This window comes from Erythranthe guttata, chromosome 1 (genome assembly GCF_056151865.1).
Source record: "Erythranthe guttata isolate IM_541 chromosome 1, IM_541, whole genome shotgun sequence".
Lineage (NCBI taxonomy): Eukaryota > Viridiplantae > Streptophyta > Magnoliopsida > Lamiales > Phrymaceae > Erythranthe > Erythranthe guttata.
In genome coordinates this window covers 9,843,841-9,868,331 of record NC_142533.1, presented here as the reverse complement: position 1 = coordinate 9,868,331, position 24,491 = coordinate 9,843,841, and the positions used below count along the sequence as shown (strand labels likewise).

At 34.2% G+C, this 24,491-nt stretch overlaps 1 protein-coding gene and 1 pseudogene across 2 annotated transcripts; both read right to left on the bottom strand.

Annotated features, from left to right (window-relative positions):
• Positions 1–13,621: 13,621 nt before the first annotated feature.
• Positions 13,622–14,267, bottom strand: LOC148772817 (secreted RxLR effector protein 161 pseudogene; annotated as a pseudogene).
• A 5,473-nt stretch (positions 14,268–19,740) lies between these two features.
• Positions 19,741–23,184, bottom strand: LOC105954337 (DNA glycosylase superfamily protein). 2 transcript variants are annotated; one of them, XR_016031795.1, is made up of 3 exons: positions 21,163–23,184; positions 20,610–20,825; positions 19,741–20,287 (listed from the first exon to the last, which is right to left on the bottom strand). XR_016031795.1 is itself a non-coding variant. In XM_088819800.1 (3 exons), the coding sequence occupies exons 1-3, from the start codon at positions 23,092–23,094 to the stop codon at positions 20,122–20,124; spliced, it is 2,295 nt and encodes a 764-aa protein (XP_088675926.1). In that variant the 5' UTR covers positions 23,095–23,184; the 3' UTR covers positions 19,741–20,121. The 2 variants fall into 2 exon arrangements, 1 of the variants encoding a protein (XP_088675926.1); XM_088819800.1 differs by having other exon boundaries at positions 20,610–20,806.
• Positions 23,185–24,491: the final 1,307 nt, after the last annotated feature.

The window sequence follows — 24,491 nt, the reverse complement described above, 5'->3', positions numbered from 1 at the left end:
TTGAATCTTTATTTGATATCCGAAATAATTTGATTAGACGTGTTAAATTGGAGTAAAATCCGGATTGATATCCGGACATTTTCTATAAATAGTAAAAGGTCAGATAAACACACACACCTGCATAATTCAAAAATAACTCATTAATTAGCGAGAGCATCCTATATTAAAAAAACCTACTAATTTGGCCGTTGAGTGCTAACTCCGGCATCAGCCCGGTTTTTCTTTTTCTGGTCTTATTCTGCAAAACCCATTACGAAGGAAGAACTCGGTCACAACAACGAATTCGGCTGAATCACCAATACTTTTACAGAATAAAAGACTGGTTAAGTGTAAAATATACGCAACATTCATATATAGGTTGGCTTAGTATTTATGCTTGTTTAGAACGATGAGTAGAAGACAATTTCAAAAATATATATAGGAATATTGTGACAAAATTAATAATGATCTATTTTGATTTCTAAAGTTAAAAGTTACAAGGTATTGAATTTTACGTATAAATGTTGAATTCTCATAGAAAGATCATATTGGGACCATAAGTCCAAGATGAAGTTCTAGAAAGTTTACTTAATCTTCTTTTAGAGGCAAATTAATTACTAGTACTGGAAAAGTCACACCCTTATTATTCAAAGTTGCTAGTGACACAGTAAATGAGCTTCATCTTAGTGGGAAGATTCAATTTTTGTTTTTGGGAAAATTTATTTAAAACCAAAAATTTGCATGTCTCTATAATGTAGTAATTACAAGATTGTTGATAAACATTTGATTCCTTCTTAGGACTATGATTAAACTTTAGATTATATAAATCAAAAAAATTCTCGTGTCAGCATATGTTTGTGTAAAGCTTCTACATTATGGTTGAACTAACATTTAATTATCTGTTTTGTGTAATTGAATACATTTGTCGCTGTCTTCGTAATCTCTTTTGTTTTTCAACTATTATTATTGTTATCTCATTTGTTTTCGTCTAAGCCGCATTATTAAATAATTAAGATCTAAACAAAAATCTTTTGCTTTTAGTCCCTTTCCTCACTGCCTTTTGACGTGGACATATCACATACTTAAGAACAATAATTAAGCACAATAATAATTATTCTCATTCTTAATCGTTGAGTAAATTACCTACTTAAGTAATTGACTAAAGAGTGTTTGATTATATAATGTCATAAACAACATGCAAGGTCGGATTAAAACTGCATCCTCAATTAATTAATAGTTAATTAACACAGCATAGTAATTTATTAATATTTAAAACGTACAGTTGAAATCATAACATAATATATATGTAGTTATCAATGATTTGTTTTAAACAAGTAAATGAGCACATGGAAGTCCATTTACCACTTGGCTGGATGATGTGCAGCGAAGTTGTCGATGAATTTTTGAAAATATACAACATTGCAAATTGAACATTTATTATTGGTTTCCCTTCATACTTTTTTCCTTTGATTTATTTAAATTAGGGTGGTATTTATTTATGTATTGTATTATGCGGTTGAAAGATGAGTTACGTGTGAAGCTGAATACTATATATAGAACTAAGCATCGTTGTTTGTATCATCTCCGCAAGCTGCAACTAACCACGCTAATAAATGAATTATTGTCATTTTAATTTAATTTATTGATAACAGGGATTGAAAGAAGTGTCTATCAAATCAAAACTTTTTCGTAATTAATAAATTTTGTACTCACCCACAACTCACAAGGCAATCTTGTGAATTAATTGTAGGATATATCTCGGAAAGTAACAGCGATTTGTTTTGCTTTAGCAACAGTTGTCAGTTGAAAAGTCCAAATTAGCCCCAGCATCACTGTACGGATATGACAGTATAATTTAGTTTACACTGATACTCTGTGTGCAAATAATATGTTTGGAACCGTTTTTATTTTGTTTTCATTGTTTCCCCAAAACAAAATGGGATTTATTACACTTTTCAAATCATTTTCTCAAAACAATTTCAAAAGTTTCTCTCTCCTTCAGACATGATGTGACTGCTACAGTAAAATGATTGGACTGCTACAGTAAAAAATGTCTTCACTAAAAAACAAATAAACATCACTTCACCTTTAAATTTTTTTCTTCAAACATACCTTTTTCTAACACCTTTAAACATGATTTGACTTGTTACAGTGTATTTTGTCTCCTTCCAAAATACAAACAAACATTACTTTCATTCTCAAATTATTCCCCCAAAACATATTTCCTCAAAATGAAATCAAAATAAGATCAAAAACGCTTCCAAACATTGCCTTAATAACTCATGATGATTTTTGAAAATTCATATTTGTACATACTATCTACAACTCGGCGGTGATATTTTCAGCCTATAACTCAAGTAGAGAGACATTTGCTTGCAAACTTGTCAATTATTATTGAAGAGTTTGATGTGATTTTATGATTTAATGGTGTAATTTAAGGGGTTAAATACACATAACTCACTAAAGTTAAGTTTAAAACACAATTCACCCTATGACTCTGATTGGTTCATGGATTTCAAAATTTCAAAATAAGGAAAATGAAAATGCAAAGGAAAAAGAAATCAAGACTTTTGAAATCCCAGTTGTGTTCGGTTCCTAAGTAAAATGGTGATGAAAATGGCTTTGTGGAAAATTATTTTCCTTACTTTTGTTTGGTTTCTAGGAAAAAAAGTTGAAAATAACAATGAATTATTAAATGGGAATAATTTTATTTTCTATCAAAAACGTAAAAGGTAAAAAAAAAACCAGTTATGTTAAAAAAAAAAGGAAAAAAAGAAGAAAAAACTGTGAATATGAATCTTATTTAATAATTTATTGTTATGATGCGTGTGAGAGAGAAGAGAAAGATGAGAGATGAAAGGAAAAGAGGGAGAGAGACGAGAGAGAAGCCAGACTTCGAGAGAGAAAGGAGAGATAAGAGATAGAGAGGAGAGAGAAGCCATGCTGAAAGAGAGAAAAAAAAGAAAAAAAGGGAGAGAGAAAGAGAAGAGAATTACATGGCATTTTTCTCACTTTTTTTTGGGAAAATGCATTTTTCTAGTTTTAGTGTAATTTTTTTCACTTTTTCCTCTTAATTACATTACCAAACACTTTACATTGCAACCAAACATGAAAATCAATTTATCTAATAATTTCACCATTTTACTCATCATTTTACTTCAACCAATCAGAGCCTATACGTTTTCCTGCATTCTGCACTCTATGCTTTTACATTATACTTACACACTTACACACATGAACTTAATTGAGGGTGAGATACTCTATGTTTTGAGCTCATGTGAGTTACGTCTCCTAGTCTCCTTAACTTTAGTAGATTGTACTTGAACTGTTAAAAAAAAGGGATTATTTGATAAATCCCCTCATATACATTACCTCCTAATGAGAGATGTCTAAATTATTTTTGCCTTTTTAAGATAAATTCAAAATAATATTTAATTGACCATAAATAACTTCTTTCACTATTATACCCTTCACCTAGTTCTATAACTCACGTTCTCAATCTTTTCTTTTCTTCTTCAGATCTCTCCTGTCATTTTTTTCTCCATTAAAATTCTCTCCCTCTGTTTTTTCTTTTCCTTTTTTCTTTCACTACTAAAATTCTTCCCTATGTTCTTTTCTTTTCATTTTTCTTTCACCACCGACACTGCCCAATCCTTTTTCCCTTATGTTTTTTCGGTTGAAACGAAGCAACACAAAGGGCGCAAGAGAAGCACAATGGTGCGCGGCTAGAGAAGCACAATGGTGCGCGGCTGCTTCGTTAAAACCCGTGCTAGGGTTTCCGTGCAACATCGCAACAGAAGAACGACTTAATCGTACGTAATTGATTTGTATTCTCATCTGATTTGCGCGATAAACTACAATTAATTTTGATAAAATTCTTATTGATTAGTATATCTTTTTTCTTTTGAGATTTGAAATATTAATTGTGTGATGATATGTGTATTACTTGAATTTTTTTTCCATGTTTTGATTTTTGGACCGTTCTCACCAGTTGAATTTAATTAATTTGATAATGAATGTTATTTTAACGGCTGATTTTTGTTCTTTTAGTTTTGGCAATGTTTTTGTTCTTGGTGATTTTTTGATGAAATTGTTGAAACAAGGAAGAAGCTTTCGGATTTCAGCGAACCAGGAACAAAAAGTGGATTAACTTCTTTTTTGTTATTTTAGTTGTAATTATTACTGAATTACATTAATTTGTAGTGGAATATGCACATTTTTTGTATTTTCGATAAGTTTATAGCGAATTATATAAATATTAAAGTGGCTTACATTAATTGCATAGTGATTTCGGATAACTATATAGTGATTTTGAATGAGTATATAGTGGATTTCAATTTCGAAGACTATATAGTGTTTTTCGTTTTTTTCGATGAGCTCTGTAATCTTAAATTTCGGGTAGGCGTCGGTGGCTATGGGAGATGGAAGACGATCTAGGGTCAAGAATAGTGGATTCCATTTTTTATGTGTGCTTTAGTGGATTATGTTAATTCGTAGTGGATTGCGTAGATTTCGGTAAGTTTGTAGTGGATTACATTAATATTAATATGGATCATGTTAATTTTACAATAATTTTTACTTCAATTCCATAGTGGTTACCGATAAATTTATAGTATCGTGTTAATTTTACAATAATTTTTACTTCAATTCCATAGTGGTTTTCGATGAGTATATAGAGGATTTGAAATTCTTTTAAATATGAACCATTTAAAAAAAATGAACAAAATAAAAAAACTTTAAAAATTATCAATTTTTGTTTTAAATCGAAACTAAAAAAAATAAAAAAATAAAAATAAAAGGAAAAACATAAACTAAAATCGCGTGAGATATGAAGAAATTAGAGGGATTTGCATATTTACAGAAACAACAATTGATTTTCTATAATAATATAACATGGTAATTTTCAATAATATTAAATAGGGGCATATTAGATAATTCGAGTTCATTGGGTTTATAACAAATATCAATTAAAAAAAAATGGATTTATCATTAAGTAAAAATTCAATGAGGAGTGTTTGTCATATAGCCCCTAAAAAAAGAGGTATAACAACCCTAATTTCAAGAGTTAAAAACGGAATTATCCTTTCGACTTATTAAACCAAAATAAATATGAAAAAATAAGATAATATGTATTAGTGGAAAGACTTTTATTTAATTTGTGTGGAAAACCCTAATAACAGAATTTTGAAATCAAATTGATCTTAAGAACATAGTCACATAATTGGGATTATCGACATACCGTTCGCCATGGATTTCGATAAAGATGATGGACGAGGATGATAGCAATCTACAAGCCAAGCCTCCTTTTGAATCTCCTTGTGAGAACTTTATTCGTAGGCACACCTTCTTCTCACTATCTCTCCAATATCATAACTCACTAGTATTCTGTAAGTGTGGATTCTCAAATTGCGTTTGTTGGTTGAGGAGAAGAGTTGTGGATTCTTTTATAGACGAGAGAAGAGGGTCACGATTCTTTTGTAACGGTAGAAGACAAATCCCACCCATCATGGTCTTTCATTGCCATCATACGTTACAAGTCAATTACCATAAAATCTGCCTTAATTTCATAATTGAATTACCCACAATTAATAAATTAAATTAAAAGGTTAATGGGCCATTAAATAAAATTAAAACTAACATTTTCCCACTTGGCCCATTGAACCGTTTAAGAAAAACAAGTTTAAAAGATATTTGCCTCGGTGGGTTCTTCATACAAAATATTTGACACGTGATCACGATTTTTAAAGAAAATTAAGCTGATTTTCATAATAGGTAAATAAAGTACTTTAATGTTAGAACTAGTTTGACTTATTAAAGTGAATAGCGGTCATATGATTCATTCATCATATTCCCTTCTATGTATCACGCCACTAATAACTCTTGTTATTCTAATCTATAATAACCCCTTTAACTTTGTCTTATTAGGACAAATCCTGTTAAATTAATTCCAAATATAATATGCGCACACATAATTGAAAACAGGAAAACCGAAACATTTGACTAAATAAATTAAGTGTCGATTACAATCACAACTCATCAAATCAAGGATTACTCAAAAGACCCATTCTAATAACATGCTGTTAAGTGTATATTTTTGCACTTTATCGTATCTTTTTATTTGAGCTTTTGGTGTGATTTAACGATAATTGGTGCTTAAAAGGTTGATTTATTGAATTTTAGGTACAAATTGAAGAATTGGAAAAATTTGGGGTCAAACTGCAATTTTGAAGAAAATATGGGCCAAAAGTGAAATAAACAAAAATCTGAAGAATTTGGCACGGGACGGCCGTCCCAGATTTACACCTAAAAATGGGACGGCCGTGCCAACAGCAGAACTGGGGCATAAAGTTTCGGCGATTCTCGCGCGGCCGTGTGAGAATTGCACTGATTTTCGCGCGGCCGCGCCAACACACGCTGGAGACAATTTTGGACTTTTAATCACACAAGGAAACCTCAAATCATCTACCAAGTTGGGACATCTATTTAAGCCCAAACCAAGCACGAATTAGAGAACTTTTGACACAACCTTGGAGCGAGAGGAGCGAGAGAACGAAGAATCGAAGACGGAGAATTGACAACCCTTCATCATAATTCTTCTTTCACCTATCTTCTCTTAATCTATGACTTTTATTACTTTTATTATGTTTTTCGTTATGAGTAGCTATGTTTTTAATCTAGGATTTTGTTGGAACTAGGGGTGGAAATCGGACGGATGGGATCGGATTTGGGTGTTTCGGAAAATTTCCGATTTTTTTCGGAAGTCCAAAACGCCTTCCAATTCCGATTCCGATTTTTTCGGAATTCAAAAATTGATTCCGATTCCGATTTTTTCGGAATTTTCGGAAAATCGGAATTTTTCGGAAATCTTCATTTTCGGAATTTTCGGAAATTTTTCGGAAATTTTCGGAAATTTTTCGGTAATTTTCGGATTTTTTTCGGAAATTTTCGGAATTTTCCCAAAAAAAAAAAATAAAAAAAAAATTAATTTTGAGTTTTGACTCTTGTATGTTTTAGAAAATTAAAAAATAATAATATGTCCAAATATATATATATATATATATATATATATATATATATATATATATATATATATATATATATATATATATAATAAATGGAAAAATATTAGTAATATACTAATATATATTACTAGTAATTAGTACAAACTGCGAATAGTTATAGACATATAGTATATATTATATATAGTAATAAATATTTATAATAATTAGAAAAATCGGAATAAATCGGAAATAATCGGAAATAATCGGAATAATTTTTCTTATGTATTTCCGATTCCGATCCGATTTTTTTCGGAATTTTCGGAAATCGGAATTTCGGAATTCGGAATTGAAAAAGTCGTTCCAAAATCGGAATATTTCGGATCGGATTCGGCGGAAATCGGAATTTTCGTTCCAATTTCCACCCCTAGTTGGAACCCTATGTGGGGATGGTGAACCCGTTTTCTTGAGATTATGCAATTATGGTTTTATGATTATTTCTTATACTTGTTATGATTGTTAGTGCATGAACTTGATCAATTTATGTGCTTTATCTGTGATTATTGGGATTGACTCGACAGAGCTATTTTGATAATTAGACGGTAAGTATAAGAACCTTCGAGTAGTTTTCACCGGATGAGTGTGTCAATGTATGTGGTGTCGTAGACATACAGATATCACCTTAGGTAGCCATTTACGAGATTTGTTAGTTAATGCTTTATTTATAATTTGTTTGTATAGACATATAGTGAACCGTTTATGAATAATAGACTTATAATACACGCGACAGCGGGTTATGAGTAAATTAGTGTCTCGGGTTAATAATCATGAATCATATATTTCATAATTGAGGGGTTTTGGGTAAGCAATTCTTGCATAGGGGGAAGATAAAAATCCTAGGTCCGTTTTTATTGATATTTTCTCGTGTTTTATTGCTTTCATAATTAGTTTAATTAGATTTGACAACTTTGCGTAGGCTGGATAAAATCATAATTGTTAGAGTTTGGTACTTAGGATTAGATAATTTGAGTATTCCCTGTGGGATCGACATCCGACTCTCACGAGTCCACTTTTACTACTTGTTTGCGATACGTGCACTTGCGTGTTAGGTATTTAGCCCCAAAACGTTTTTGGCGCCGTTGCCGGGGAATACGGTTAAATTATCTATTTATTCTAATATTAAATTTGAGCAATTTTTCTTACTTCAGCCGTTTTATTTATTTTATTTAATTATTTTGTTTTATTTTTTTTATTTAATTTTTTTTAGGTACTTTTTATGCGATAATGGAAGAAGAGAATAATCGTAGGGGAGGTGACCAAGGGCGCCTACCGAATGCGGCAGGAAATATCGTCAACGAGCAAGAGCAACTTCAGCTAATTAATCCACCACCTCGTCAACGAGCATTGCATGAGTACACCGTTCCAACACTCAATGGGTTTCAATCAAGCATCAAGCAGCCCCTCATTGAAGCCAACAATTTCGAAATTCGAGCGGGATTCCTTACTATGCTCCAAAACAATGGGTTGTTCAGCGATTAGCTCACGAAGATCCACATCTCCACTTGGTCAATTTTCTCGAGACGTGCGACTCGCACAATATGAACGGAGTATCGCCCGAAGCACTGCAACTCCGCCTGTTCAAGCACTCTTTACACGGAGCATCCCGAGAATGGTTACAAACTCGCGCACCGCACTCCATCTCGTCTTGGCCCCAATTAGCACAACTCTTCATGAACACCTACAACTCCCCAACAAAAACTGAGAGAATCCGGAGAGAAATACAAAATTTCATGCAAGAAGCCGGTGAAGCGCTACTCGAGACGTGGGAGCGGTTCAAACAATTAATTCGGAGATGCCCGAATCATGGACTTCAAGAGTGGCGGCAACTTCAAATATTTTATGATGGATTGCAAGATAATTCGAGAACGGTGCTCGATTCAGCAGCTGGTGGTATGTTCATGAGCTTGACCTATGACGAAGCGTACAAACTTTTGGAGTGAATCGCAAGGAACAAATACATGCGGGCATCGGACCAGTCAAATAGCGGAGCCGTCAAGACGGGAGGAATTTTGGAGTTAGACGGGGTCACCGCAATCACCGCCCAGTTAGAAAAGCTATCAAAGCAAGTAGCAGCTTTGCAGACTCAGCAAGTCCATGCAATCAACGGTCCCAACCAGTGCTTAGAAGAAACGGAGTCTCTAAATTACCTGAATGACACCAACCGACAACAGAGGAACCCGTACTCCAACACCTATAATCCGGGATGGAAAGATCACCCCAACTTTGGATGGGGAGGAAATCAACAAGGACAAAGGCAAGCACCACCTCAAGCTCAACCTCAAGGTGGAGATCTCGCAAATATCTTGGCGCAATTTATGACAACCACCCAAGCCTCCATCCGAAATTTGGAAACACAGATGGGTCAACTTGCAACCCAGCTAACCGCAAGGCGATCGGGAGCACTGCCGTCGAATACGGAAGATCCTCGAAAGAGCAACATCGAGCAGTGCAATGCTGTAAGTTTAAGGAATGGGAGACAATTGGAGGAAGCCCCACGAAAAGAGAAGCGAAGTACGGTAATCGAGAAGACGAGTGTGATTGGGGAAAAAGAAGCAACTCACGAAGAATCACTATCATCAACAGTGAAATCACGAGCCCCTCCAATTCCATACCCTCAAACGTTTCTAAAGAAGAAGCTCGATGCCGAATACCAAGGGTTTTTGGACAAGTTGAAGGAGATTCACATAAACATCCCTTTTATCGAAGCCCTTCAAAAGATGCCAAAGTGGGTGAAATTCCTCAAGGAGCTCGTGACAAAGAGGAAGAAATTGCAAGGGAACGAGATGATCCAACTCACGGAGCAATGCAGTGCAATTCTTACACGGCCCCTTCCACAAAAACTCGGCGATCCAGGTAAGTTCACTATCCCGTGTACTATAGGAGGTAAGAATTTTAGATCGCTCATTGATTTAGGCGCTAGCAGTAATCTTATGCCTTATTCCACTTATAAAAATCTTGGGTTAGGTGAGATTGAACCGACGGCTATAACTCTTCAATTAGCCGATAGGTCTTTAGTTTACCCAAAAGGTGTTTTAGAGAATGTGCTAGTAAAAGTGAACAAATTTATCTTCCCTGTTGATTTCGTTATACTTGATATAGATGAAGATAGGGAGATACCTCTTATTTTAGGGAGACCGTTTTTAGCCACGTCGAAAACTCTAATTGATTGTGCTAGTGGTGATCTTACAATGACGGTGCATGATCAAACGATCAAATTTAATGTTTTTAGTGCTAATAAACATCCATTTGATAATAATGATTGTTTTTCTATTGATCTTATGGATTTTACAAATCATGAAAATTTTGATGTTTTGATCTTGGACCATGGGAAAGCATCTCTGAGTGCAGGAGATGATGGCGGAAAAGGGAGTCGGAAGGAGCAAGTGTATTTTGTGGACTCAATTTCAACTCCTCCGAGAGATAGTCAAAAGAGGTTGTGTTTTAAAGACGATGTTGGCAAGCCTCATGACATCAAGAAGAATAAATTCAAGGGCATTCCTAAGCGAACCAGTCGAAAAAAGAATCGGATCAACCCATTTATTCAAGACTTTCTCCAAAAGGAAGTGAGGAGATGGGTCCAAAAGCTAAGGAATAGAAGAGCAGGAACAAAGTCTGGCTGAAGACTATAAACTTAGCGCTTCTCGGGAGGCAACCCGAGATTTTCGTTTTTTTTTTTATTATTTATGTTCTTGTTTTATTTTATTTATTTATTTGATAAGCATGCAAGCTAATGAAATAAGCAATTTTTTTTTTTATTTTCAGGGGTGAAAGTGCAATTTTGCACTTCACACGGCCGTCCCAAAACAAGGCTTAATTTCACACGGTCGTGTGAAAAATCTGGAAGCTACTGCCCAATTTTAGCAAATCCCACGGCCGTGCGGAAAACAATTCAAAATCTCATACGGCCGTGCGAACCTCAACTGAAGCATAATAAAGGCGAGGGTGGAAGAGCAGGCCGGACATGGCCAAAACGACTTATTCAGGTGTATTCTATCCTTAAACTTTCTAATTACATTAAGGGCAATGTAAATTTTAAGTTTGGGGGTGAAAATTGCTTGGTTTTATGTGCTTTAATTTTTTTGTTTGCATGCCTTAGAATTTTTTTTATTGTAGTTGTTTTAGTTTATTTATTGCTTTCGATAAAAAAAATGTTTGAGATAAATGCTTCGATGAATCATGATGATGAAAGATGGTTGATGTTTAATGATGAAATTGCTTACTTTATCGTGATTGTGATTGAATTTTGGTGAGCTTTTGATTCAAAGTGTCGTAGGAAGGAGTCATTGTTAGGAATCACGAATTATGCCTTGCTTTGGTTGAAAGTTTTGTGTTTTAAAACGTGGAATTAATTTATGCTATATCATATGCTATTCGGTTTTAGAACTTGCCTTACAAATTTACAAAGTGAAATATTAAATTGTTGAGCAATTTGGGAAGTGATTTGGGCCATCTTTGAACCGTTTGAGCCTTTCAAGCCTACCTTTAAATTTTTATGATTCGAACCTTGATTGAGCCTTGGAGAAACGGTGTTCTTTCTTTTAGCCAATGTGTATAAGGTAGAATAAATGGAGATTCTTGAAAAATTACCCTTTGGAGATTCTTTGAAAAAATTTATAAGGTCCTTCTTCTTCTTCGATAAAAAAAAAAAAAAAAAAAAAAAAAAAAAAAAAAAAAAAAAAAGAAGAGACTAGAAGGGGAAGTAAGGACTAGTTGTTGAATTGTTTTGAAAGCTCGATCCATTGTCTTAAGAGCAAAAGTGGAGACTTTTGAATACTTAAGAATCGAGTTTATTAAAGTCCTTAGAGGTGAATTCATTGTTTCAACGCCTATCTTTCAAAATTTGGCGTAAACACCTCAATTCAAGAAGCATAGCTACATATACCCATATCTCCTACCTCGAACCAAAAAGCCCAACATTTGAAAGCCAAAAAGTCCCAATGATCCCAATAGCTCAATTATTTGATACTAGCCGAGTAAAGAAATTCGGTGAGTCTTTGGAGTTGAATATTATTATGTAAGTATAAATTTTCTCCATTTTTAGTGTACAAATATGGGATACTTGAAGCGATAGCATGGTTTGTGGTTTTTAGCAATGGTGAGTGAATACGTATCTTTGAATTACGAGCTTGTAAATTTTTGAGAATTGTCATGATAATTGCAAGTTCTGAAAACATGAAATTGACCATTAATCTATGTGATGAGAGGCATTTGTTGAAAGTGTTGCTGTGAAAGTTGCTAGTTTTTGCTTGAGGACAAACAAAAGATCAAGTTTGGGGGTGTGTTAAGTGTATATTTTTGTACTTTATCGTATCTTTTTATTTGAGCTTTTGGTGTGATTTAACGATAATTGGTGCTTAAAAGGTTGATTTATTCTATTTTAGGTACAAATTGAAGAATTGGAAAAGTTTGGGGTCAAAACTGCAGTTTTGAAGAAAATATGGGCCAAAAGTGAAATAATCAAAAATCTGAAGAATTTGGCACGGGACGGCAGTCCCATATTTACACCTAAAAATGGGACGGCCGTGCCAACAGCAGAACTGGGGCATAATGTTTCGGCGATTCTCGCGCGGCCGTGTGAGAATTGCACTGATTTTCGCGCGGCCGCGCCAACACACGCTGGAGACAATTTTGGACTTTTAATCACACAAGGAAACCTCAAATCATCTACCAAGTTGGGACATCTATTTAAGCCCAAACCAAGCACGAATTAGAGAACTTTTGACATAACCTTGGAGCGAGAGGAGCGAGAGAACGAAGAATCGAAGACGGAGAATTGACAACCCTTCATCATAATTCTTCTTTCACCTATCTTCTCTTAATCTATGACTTTTATTACTTTTATTATGTTTTTCGTTATGAGTAGCTAAGTTTTTAATCTAGGATTTTGTTGGAACCCTATGTGGGGATGGTGAACCCGTTTTCTTGAGATTATGCAATTATGGTTTTATGATTATTTCTTATACTTGTTATGATTGTTAGTGCATGAACTTGATCAATTTATGTGCTTTATCTGTGATTATTGGGATTGACTCGACAGGGCTATTTTGATAATTAGACGGTAAGTATAAGAACCTTCGAGTAGTTTTCACCGGATGAGTGTGTCAATGTATGTGGTGTCGTAGACATACAGATATCACCTTAGGTAGCCATTTACGAGACTTGTTAGTTAATGCATTATTTATAATTTGTTTGCATGGACATATAGTGAACCGTTTATGAATAATAGACTCATAATACACGCGACAGCGGGTTATGAGTAAATTAGTGTCTCGGGTTAATAATCATGAATCATATATTTCATAATTGAGGGGTTTTGGGTGAGCAATTCTTGCATAGGGGAAGATAAAATCCTAGGTCCGTTTTTATTGATATTTTCTCGTGTTTTATTGCTTTCATAATTAATTTAATTAGATTTGACAACTTTGCGTAGGCTGGATAAAAATCATAATTGTTAGAGTTTGGTACTTAGGATTAGATAATTTGAGTATTCCCTGTGGGATCGACATCCGACTCTCACGAGTCCACTTTTACTACTTGTTTGCGATACGTGCACTTGCGTGTTAGGTATTTAGCCCCAACACATGCTACTCATATGTCTTTATAGGCAATCCCTTGGTTAATGGATCTGCAACCATAAGATTTGTACTTAAATTTTCTATTGATACTTGTTGTTTCTGCACTCTTTCTTTACAACCAAGTACTTAAGATCCATGTGCTTGGATCCACTTGAATACTTTCCATTCTTAGAGAAGAAAACGGCTGCGGTGTTATCACAATCTTCAAAGGCTTAGCAATTGAGTCAACAGCCTTAAGCCCTAAGATAAAATTTCACAACTATAGTGCATGACTCGAGGCCTCAAAACATGCTACATACTCAGCCTCCAGTGTGGAAGAAACAATAATACTTTGCTTTACACTCTTCCAAGAGATTGCTCCACCAGCTAGTAGAAATACAAAGCCCGATGTGGACTTTCTACTATCTAAACAACCAGCAAAATTGGAGTCTGAATAACCAATAACCTCTAATTGGTCCGATCTCCTATAACTAAGCATGTAATCCTTTGTTCCTTGAAGATACTTCATAACCTTCTTTGCTGCTTTCCAATGTGTTATTCCCGAATTACTTTGATATCTACCAAATACTCCCACCGCATAACTAATATCTGGTCTAATACAAGTCTGTGCATACATCAGACTTCCAACTGCTGATGCATATGGAATCAACTTCATTTTCTCATTTTCCAAGTCATTCTTTGGACATTTTTTTTCATTTAATTTATCACCTTTCGTGATTGGTGCATTAATGGTTGAACAAAACTGCATATTAAATCTTTCAAAAACTCGATTGATATATCATTTCTGAGACAAGCCTAACAATCCTCGAAATCGATCTCTATCCCGATAATATAATTTGCCTCACCCATATCAACTATCTTAAAATTCTTTGAGAGATAATTCTTGGTTTCGTTTAGTAAACCAAGATCACTAGCTACTTGCTAGTAAAATGTCATCCACATACAAAACTAAGACGATAATTCTTGGTTTCGTTTTAGTATTTATGTTTTAGGAAATGTCAGGAACTTCCTGATTCAATCCATAATCCTATCCCGGGAAGCCGACTATACTATTCAAGCAATATTCAATATCAAATAAAACTCTTACGGTTTATAAATTTAGCAAGACGATTTTCGATTTGACTATGCGATTTATCAACCATGAGCTGAAGTTGGTAAAATAAGAGAGATTTCGTAAACATTAACCAAAAACCACTATATTAAATACATTTTTTTTTCAATAATATAATTTCCCCAAAAACAATATCAACAAAAATACTCGAAAAGAAAAAAAAATGGAATATTGAAATTCAATGATTATCTGAACTAAATAAAAGTTTTTCTCGCTTTATCTTAAAACTACAAAAATTATTCTCCCTATTCCAACTATTTTTGTGGTTGTATTCCTAGTATCTTTTATGATTTTGTTGTTCTATTATATCATTTATAAGTTCTTTTTTGTTTTTTTTTTTTCCCCGTTTACATTGGATCTATTATAACTATTATTTCATCCTACCTTGCTAATATGGTAGATGGAAAACTACTACGAAATTGCATCAGTTTCCATGGAAGCTTTATATCATAAGAAGGTACAACTAAATTATTGATGCAGTATGTACATGACTTCATTTTCAGTATCTTTAGATGTCGTTATTTTGCTTTTGTAGATGGAAAATATTTTAATGCTTTTATTTTCAGAACCAAGTAGGCAAATTTTGGCCTTATGAAAATGAGGTAGTTGTTGAAGGAAGTGAAAAGAATTTGAAATCAATAGTGATTATGGTGAATGCAGTGGAGTAATAAGGGCCAAAACAATTGCTAAAGAGATTAGGTTACTGGACAAAATGGCAAGTCTTGAATTTGCATCAAAATTGTAAGAATTTTTTTTCTCGTGACAAGAATTGGAATTCTTAGGAATATGAATGCAGTACATTTATTTCGAAGTTGATTTTAGATATGGTTTACAACGAAAAATGCACAGGAAATGGTGGAGAATGTTACCCAATATCATGTTTATAGAATGAAAGAGTAGAAGAAAAGTAAAGAAATGTCTTGGTTGTTTCTTCAGTTGATTTTAACTATTTATGTGGGATTTGAGAAGCGTGTTTTTTGTGCTAACAGAGTTGTATTGCTTATTTTATTGAAGGGCAAATGCCAAAGAGGGACATGACCAGAGAGTTAAATGCACATTGGTCCGAACAAAAATCAGTATTCCAAATAAACCCATCCCCATGTATTTTGTCCAAAATACTCTCCATAATATAATTTTTATCAATTCCATCCATTATACTTTAACTTCCCCAATATTACACATTGACCCCAAATTTAAACAAATATATCACATTAACTCACATTTTAATATTTTTTTTGGAAAAATAACTTTTTTTTCCAAAAAGTATTTTTTTTTAGAAAATATTTTTTTTTCCGGCCAGATTCCGACGTTGACTTCTTTTTTTTTTTTTTTTTGAAAACTTTTTTTTTTCTGAATTGTTTTTCCTGCCGGTCAACCGCCGTTGACCGCCAGTCTCCGTTATTGGCTTTTTTTTTCCTATAAAATACTGTGTTGACAACAAAATTATTGTCTGAAATAGTAAAATTGAATACCGAAACAGTAATATTATTAATATTACTGTCCCAAACAGTAATATTATTGCATGAGACTGTAATATTACGGTCGGAGACAGTAATATTACAGTCAAAGACAACAAAATTGCGGGCCACAGTAAAATTATTGTCTCAGACAGATGAATTACTTTTGGAGACACAAATTTAGCAGCCAAGACACTAATATTAATTAAAATAAAAAAATAATAAATAAATCAATTAACAGTTAAAATTATTGTCTCCGACAGTTAAATTACTGTTGGAGACAGTAATTTAGCAGCCAAGACAATAATATTAATTAAAATAAATTTTTAATGAAAAAAAAAAGTCAACGCTAGAGACCGGCGGTGGCGGGTCAAAATTGGTTAATTAAGCTAACTTGGGTTGTAAATCATGAAATTTGAGTTGAATTGGGTTTCAATGAAATGGGAGTAATTTTAGTATATATAAAAAAGAATTTTCCTTATTTGCAAATAAGTTTGAATGAGTTGAAATTATTTGAAAGACAAAAAAGTTGGATGTCCCTTGTCATGGACCTCTTTACCATTAACCTTTTATTCAATTGGTTTGAGAAAGTAGTTGATTCAAATTGATTTGAAGTCCCTTTTAATAGTTTTTGAAATTCCATTACTAGAATAACTAACAAAAGTATTTTTTTATGGGTAGTTTTCAAGATGTTGTTAATGTTAAAGTAGGTGACCAACAAACCAACATAAGATTGTGGTTTTTCACACTATTCGTAAATATTCTATTTTGTATTAATGAAAATCCCATTGTTGGCAAGCCATGTTTGTTGGCCCATGTGTGAGCACATATATAGACCTTATAGTCATTATAATTGTTGGGAGTTGGTCTAGGAGAATCGTCAGATCATTCAATCAGCATTTTGACTATTAAACAAGTTCGTAGTCGATGGTTACGCTTATAATTAGTATAATGGTGGTTTTCTTTTGCGCCTAGCACTTAGTGTACGTGAGATGCGTGCCATCAGCTACCGTGTAGAGACGTCGGCATACTTGTGTGGGTGCTTATAGTCAATGAGTCACTGAACTCTCTCGTCCTATAATCTCTAAGTGGTTCCTAATAATAGAGTAGATGTTCTATGATTATAGTTGTACACCATAGTCCTTCAGACCTAATACATCAATGCGACATCACTAGAGGTCCAACTGTGCAGTAACAGGTCCCCGAGTCTCATCAAAAACCACTCGAATGGCCAGCGTTCGCACAATACGAAATCTAGTGGGAGTATGTACTTTGTAGTTAGGTGTTCGAACTCTTGGTTATACGCATGGATGCCATGTGTGTTCTTCTAATGTATAGTCCATGGAGTCTCTGGCTAGGTCATAAAGTGGAGTGATTAGAGAAAAATAGTTTATATGGATCACACACAATTAGATTATATATCTTTAGAACGTCCGCACAGTCTTCGAACAATATTAGAGGTCTCCGTGGACCAATAGATCTATTTTGATTGGAACATATGTTGTCGAAGGGACCGTACCGCACGTTAATTAGAATATAAGGTTCTTGCAGGCACTTCATTTGTAACTAGGGGATTATTATGCGTAGTTGCTGGACATCAATCTTGATTCGTTAGGTTTTAACCGATAAAGTCGGCGATTGAGATTAAGAGGATTTTTTTATCTCAATCAGGATACTTAGGACGAGTCTACATAAGAACAAAGAGTTGTGAGCCAATGGCTAGCCTACACCTGAACTATTGAGGGTTACACTTCTTGTTACATAAATTTCTTAATGTGGTAAATTAAGATTAGAGTTGTTGTTCTTAGCATAATCAGAGTTCAATAAGATTGAATCCGATGTTCGTGATATTTGATTACGAATTGGAACGAAGAAAGGAACGCATTTCCATATATGTTAAGTGGACTTTCTTAATTGTGATTTTTTTCTAATTTGACAGGTGCCCTGAATTGTAAGTTTTCAATTTTGGAAATTGGAAAAATGCAAGTGGTACTGATTTGACGAGAAAGTAATACTCGTCACGAATACGTAATCGTCGTATTTTTCAGAAGTACGATTAAAGAGATATATATTAATGTTTTAAGAATAGTTCTCAATGAGCTTAGGCTTTTGGCTTCTAGTTCAACTAGGAGACTTTATTTACAAGTCACATAATTAGTTATAAATAAGAGACTTGGGGTTGAGAAACAATATAATGATAATCTGCCACCTTGTAGCCGTCCGCCCTAGGGGTGGCAAACGAGCCGAGCCGGCTCGCGAACTCGACGAGCCGGCTCGAAAAAAGCTCGAACTCGAGCTTCGGACGAGCTCGAGCTCGAGCCCAAAATTAGTTGTTCTGCAGCTCGGAGCCGCCATCTTCTTTTTTTTTTCTTTTATATATATATATATATATATATATATATATATATATATATATATATATATATATATTATTCTTATATATTATTATTATTATTATTATTATTATTATTATTATTAACTAAATAGTAAATAGTCTATAATAATAAATATATCTAGTATTTAAATAGAAACAAATCTATATTACTTAAATAATTCATAATAATATAAAATATTATAATAATAATAATAATAATAATAATAATAGAAAAAATAAAAAATATATATAACTAGAGTTCATTATTTATTTTATATTTTTTTTATTTTCCTATGAATAATTTTTAATAAAAAATAAAATGATTTTAATAAAAAAAATTAAATAATAATAAATAAAAAAGTTAAATAACCTCGAGCTCGAGCTCGAGCCAAAAAAAAATTGGCTCGATGAGCTCGAGCTTGTCAACATGGACTCGAGCTCGTCAACATGGACTCGAGCTCGAGCTCGAGCTGGCCAAAAGAGCCGAGCTCAGCTCGTTCCCACCCCTAGTCCGCCCTCCTCTCTCATAACCCTAGCCGACCCCATCGGCTGCCAATTCTTCTTCCATTATTTTCATGTCGTTAACCCGAAAGTTTTTCTAGTTCAATTTTTCTGATGGAAAATTTGTTTGAAGGTAAAACCTTACTCGGGCAAAATGAAGTCAAAAAATGTATTGCTCCCGCTAAGGACTTTGGTGTGACCACATACTAAGTTAGAAGGAGCATACATACAACACGTAAATGGTATTTAATTAATTAATTTAATTACAATTTTCGAACCCGTGTATGCTATTAGTTGATCGAATTGTCAAACACATAGTTTACATAATCCCTCTTATATGTGATTAATAGATTTAATTTCTATAGAAATTCGAATGATATGATTTTTTTAAAATTCCGCTGCGTTAACGATGCTTGCTTTCTAACAGTTAATTCGCAGTTTTTTCTTTCAAAATGTTTGTTAAAGAAATAGTTTTTGAAGCTCATTAATTTTTAAATATATCAAAAATATTTGTAAATTAAAGTAGTTTGGGAAATACAATAGCCAACCACAAAAGATTGCCTTTTTACTTTGTTGGCAGGTTAATGTGAGGGGATTGGAAACGCTAGAAAAGGATTCACATACTTACGTTTTTGTTGAAGAGTCTTTTTGCATTATGTTCCATTTTTGAACATGCAACTATAAATAGACTTGTCGAATCCTTTTTCTCGACTTAGGTACGAGAGCTTTGAATATTAGACTTGCTTTGTCATTAGCTCCTTGTACATATATTTGAATTAACTAGCTTATATTTTACTGATCATTCGTCCAACCAGTCCGTCTTTTTGACATTTCGCACCATTGAATTACATGTTTTTGGCACTTTCCATTCTTAAATTGCGAATTGACATATTGCGCCCTTCAAACAAAAATTTCTTGGCACTTTGCAGCCCAAATAACTTTTGGCTTGGAAAACTTACGGGCAACTTGTTGGGAAACTGGAAAGAAGGTCATTCTTAAAGCCGAGGACTTCCACAAGAGACACCGTTTGTGGATTCCGAAAATTACGGAAATCCACAAAAGACAGTTAAGTTAGAGATAGAGATAGTTTGGCATCTGATAAATCTTGAGGAATAGACTTTACGCCAAAGTTATCACACAAGAATTCCCAGTATTTTACGAGCATATGATCAATTGGTCTAACACGTTCCCATTTTCCGGTACAGAATATTGCATATGCATCAGCTGCATACCTGAAACCAACCAATAATGAAAATACTATGTAAAATAATGAAAATGCTGAGTAAAAGTAAACCACTGTTTTATAGATTAAATGATTTTCATATTTGTCTGCATTTTCATTTTTCTCATTACAAAATCCTTTATCCAATTAAAAACATCACATCCATTCTATACCACTTCAAATTGAGAAAGTATAAGATTGCAAATATCAGAAAATTCATTTGGAGTACTCTAAATATGGAAGACTAATTTATTACGCAATAAAATCAAGCCAAATGTTTTTCTGTCCTAATATTTTTTTTTAATTCAATATGAGCGGTGAGTAAAACTTACTTGCCAATACCGGGCAGTTGGGTTACATGAGTCCATATGCCATTAAGATATTCTTGGGAGAAACGCTGAATCCCCATTGCTCTCTTCTGATGCAAACCTAAACTGCGTATTATTTCTTGAATGTCCTCACACGCAACTTCTGTAGCTGTCTTTGCATTTGGACATAGTTCAAAAAAGTTTGATAATACTCTCCCAACCTACATGCACAGATCATCACTATCACAGTGTTCAATGTAATTATACAAAACAAGATATTTTTCAGAAAAAAAAAAAAAAAAAAACAAAGCTTTCTCAGACATGAAATTTAGGTGAGCAACATAACGTCTTTAAATGATTTACTAAAACACCATAGTAGTTTTTGAATTGATTGGAAATTCTTTCTTTAAGGTGTTGTATTGTACGAGAAAAATACATTTGCATGTCTGATTATATAAGGTTAAATTGTCTCTTGAATGGAATACTTTCTTGAAACAGGGGACTAAAAATATAATCTGCAAATTGATTTGAAGTCTCAGTATTAATACCAAAATAAATTCAAAAAAAAATAACCAACCTGTAGACCAGTAGTCATGTTAAGAAGCATACATATAACCAAAACCCTCCAAGGATCAAAAGCATGATCTTCTTGGAGAAGATTAAAAGGTGATCGAGGAGGTATCCAATTGTTATCGGTACTTCTTTTTTCATAAGCCTCGTCTCTTTTCTGCTCAGCAGTGAGAGTAACTGTTCGTGCTTTTTTCCTTCTCGTCTTTGGAGGTTGACTTTCGGAGTTGGTCGGAACTGCTATATCTCCATTTTGTTCCCTTTGGAGCTGTGTGCTGCTAAAATATGGAGAAACTTTTTTTGCTTTGAATTTCTTTGATTCAATTTCCCCTTTTGTTTTGTCATTCTCCTCAACACTGCTGATTTTTCGGCCAACACCTTTACGACCAGTCCTCGTTTTTTTCTCACCATCTTTTTTCATATTCTCACAACTACTACGAAGTGCACTTTGACTTCCAACAACAACATCATCATCTTTACACAAGCCATCTTTCACAATTTTCGTCTCGTCCCCTTCCATATTCTCTCTTCCATATTCTTTGTCACCTTTATATACAAATTGCGAGAAGAAATCATCTAAGGATAAATTAGGCAACTTATTTACACCACTGCCATCCTGATTTGCCAAAGGCTGCTGCTTCTCTTTGAGGCTTCCATTTGGAAAATGTACATCTTCATCGATCAAGTTTTCTTTCTTGTTACCATCTCCATCTCTTCTCTTACTTGTCAAATTGTCGCTATTTTTTTCATCTCTTTCTTCCAAAACTGTTGCAGATTCGGTTTCAGTATTTCCGTCAAACTGAGAATTTATAGTCTCATCCTTGACACGTTTCTTCAGAAAATAAGGAGAAGTGATAGTTTCTTCTTTTCGCTTCTTTCGTTCTCTCTTCTTGCCAGCACCACCACTATACGGAAGCTTAATTTCATCGCTACAGCCTTCCTTGCAATTGCTCTCTACATCTTTTCTTCTTTTCCGTCGCTTGCTACTAGAATCCTTGTATCCATCTCCTTTAACAATGGCATGATCAATTCCCAAATTCTCGTCAACTTGAGAATGACCATTATCATCCTCGACGACGCATTTCTTCAGAAAATAAGGAGAACGAGTAATTACGTCTTTTTCCTTCTTCTTGTGTTTTGTCTTCTTGACACTACCATCTGACGACAAATGCTTACCTCCATCTTCTGACCTCTTTTTCCGCTTACTTTTAGGACACTGATCTATTTCTCTTGTAACAGTGCCAGGTTCAACTTCCAAATTCTCATCCTTGCTACATTTATTTATAAAATAAGGTGAAACATTAATTTCAGATTTCTTATTCTTCTTCGTCTGTTTACTCTTCTTGGCATCACAATCCGAAACATTCGAGATTAAATGTTGATTGCTATTTATTTCTACATCCTTTCTCCTCCCTTTCCCCTTACTCTTAAGAATACTCTCATCCTCGAGAGATTTTTTCATAAAATACGGCGAAACAATGATTTTTTCTGCCTTTTTGGTTCCTCTATTTCTGACCCTCTTCTTTTCAACAAAAACATGCTTAGTACCATCACCACCAGAAACACTTGAACAAATTTGCGTATCTGTGTAGCTCAACTTCTGTTTCTTCACTTTACATAATTTGCCATCAAAATCGTTAACAATACCAATAATTCTATCCTGTCTATCTCCACTAGACTCAATCCCATCAAACTGACCCTTTGCAGTTTCCGCCTTTTCAGATAAAACAATGTCGGAATACTCAATTTCTAATTTATTTCCCTTCTTTCTCTTCGCACCACCAATTTTAATGTTATCATCATTTTTCTTCCCAAAATCAGTAAAAATTGCAGAATCGGAGCATACCTTCGGGAAATTGCGATTATTGGTTTCACGGTTGCGTTTATCGTCTCCAGGAGAATCCCAAACCCCCAAGAGATATCCATTAGATGATGAAGACATTAGACATGGATTGATTGTGGAAGGGTTTTTTTTTAGCGTTAGCTGGTTTGATGAAGATATTAAAAAGTGTATACAGTTTACCAACGAAAGGGACTTAAAAAGTCTGGATTGTCTTATTTTAGTTTTTTTTTTTGTTTTTTTTAGTAAATGACTAAATTCAAGTCCATTACGTAGGGGAGGAGGACGCGAACCCTAGACCGTTACCTTATTGGTAAGACTAGGTACTTACGCTCAAGTTTCATTCTTAATTAGTGAGACCCCTGACCAGACATGACAAGACTAAATTGTCCTTATGTGGTTAGGTTTTAACGTGATACAATTTTATTTCACTCTCTCGTGTTCTCAATTTCTCTTCTTTTTTTTCCTTGTTTCTGCAGATCTAACCGCTGGTGCCCTCCTTCCTCTTTTTCATAACACTACCGTAGTCCGCTCACCGTAGCCACCATTGTTCGTGCGCTTGTCACCGCCAGAGCCAACAATACATTTCAACCGCTGGCCGGACGAAACCTGATGCAGGAGCACCTCCTCCGCCGATGTTGGAGATCGTCTCCCCCCTCGTCCAACACCACCACATCGACGTCTGGTACAAGTTATGGCGGTGGTGCCTCCCCCACCTCGTCGCCGCCCTTCGTCGGATGCGTGATTTCTATATGGAGATTCCCCTTTTTTCGTTATCTCTCTTGATTTCTCAGTTTTTTTTCTTCAGATATGTCCACAACCACCACCACAATAGCCGCCTCCTCACTCTCTCTTTCATTCACCGTCGTTGTCGTCGCCTCCCCCTCCATCCCTTTCGTTATTTTCGATTTTTTTTGCTCTCCAGATCTGAAAAGCAGCATTAACGTGACTATAGTCTGGTTCGAATGACTATTGCTGATTCATTCGATTAATGATTTATTATTTCTCGTGTTCGTTTCCACGTAAGGAGCTCTCTCTCTCTTTTTCGTTATCTTTCTCGATTTCTCAGTTTTTTTTTCCAGATTTGTCCACCACCACCACCGTCGCCGCATCTCTCACTCTCTTTCCACCACCACCGCCGTTGTCGTCGACTCCCCCTCCCTCTCTTTGGTTATTTTTCTATCTTTATTTATGTATTTTTGATTACTTTTTTTTTTCTCAAATCTGAATAGCAGCAGTAATATGACTATAGTCATATTCGAATATGACTATAGTCATATTTATGTATTTTTCGATTATGACTGTAGTCATATTCGAATATGACTATTGTTGAATATGACTGTAGTCATATTCGAATATATTCTATCTTCTTATTTTTCAAGTTAACTTCTAATAACTAGATTCAAATTGTGATTTTTTGTGTGGATGTTGATTGGATTGTTTTCATAAACAATAGGGAATCTTCATTGATGTATATAATTTGGTAAACATGACTATAC

What these genes read in the sequence shown, in the direction of transcription:
- LOC105954337 (XM_088819800.1), bottom strand. Translation starts at nt 23,094, where the DNA reads ATGTCTTCATCATCTAATGGATATCTCTTGGGGGTTTGGGATTCTCCT. An exon ending in ACATGACTACTGGTCTACAG is followed by an intron (nt 20,807 to 21,162) that starts GTTGGTTATTTT and finishes CTGTGCATGTAG; the next exon opens with GTTGGGAGAGTATTATCAAA. An exon ending in CAACTGCCCGGTATTGGCAA is followed by an intron (nt 20,288 to 20,609) that starts GTAAGTTTTACT and finishes GGTTGGTTTCAG; the next exon opens with GTATGCAGCTGATGCATATG.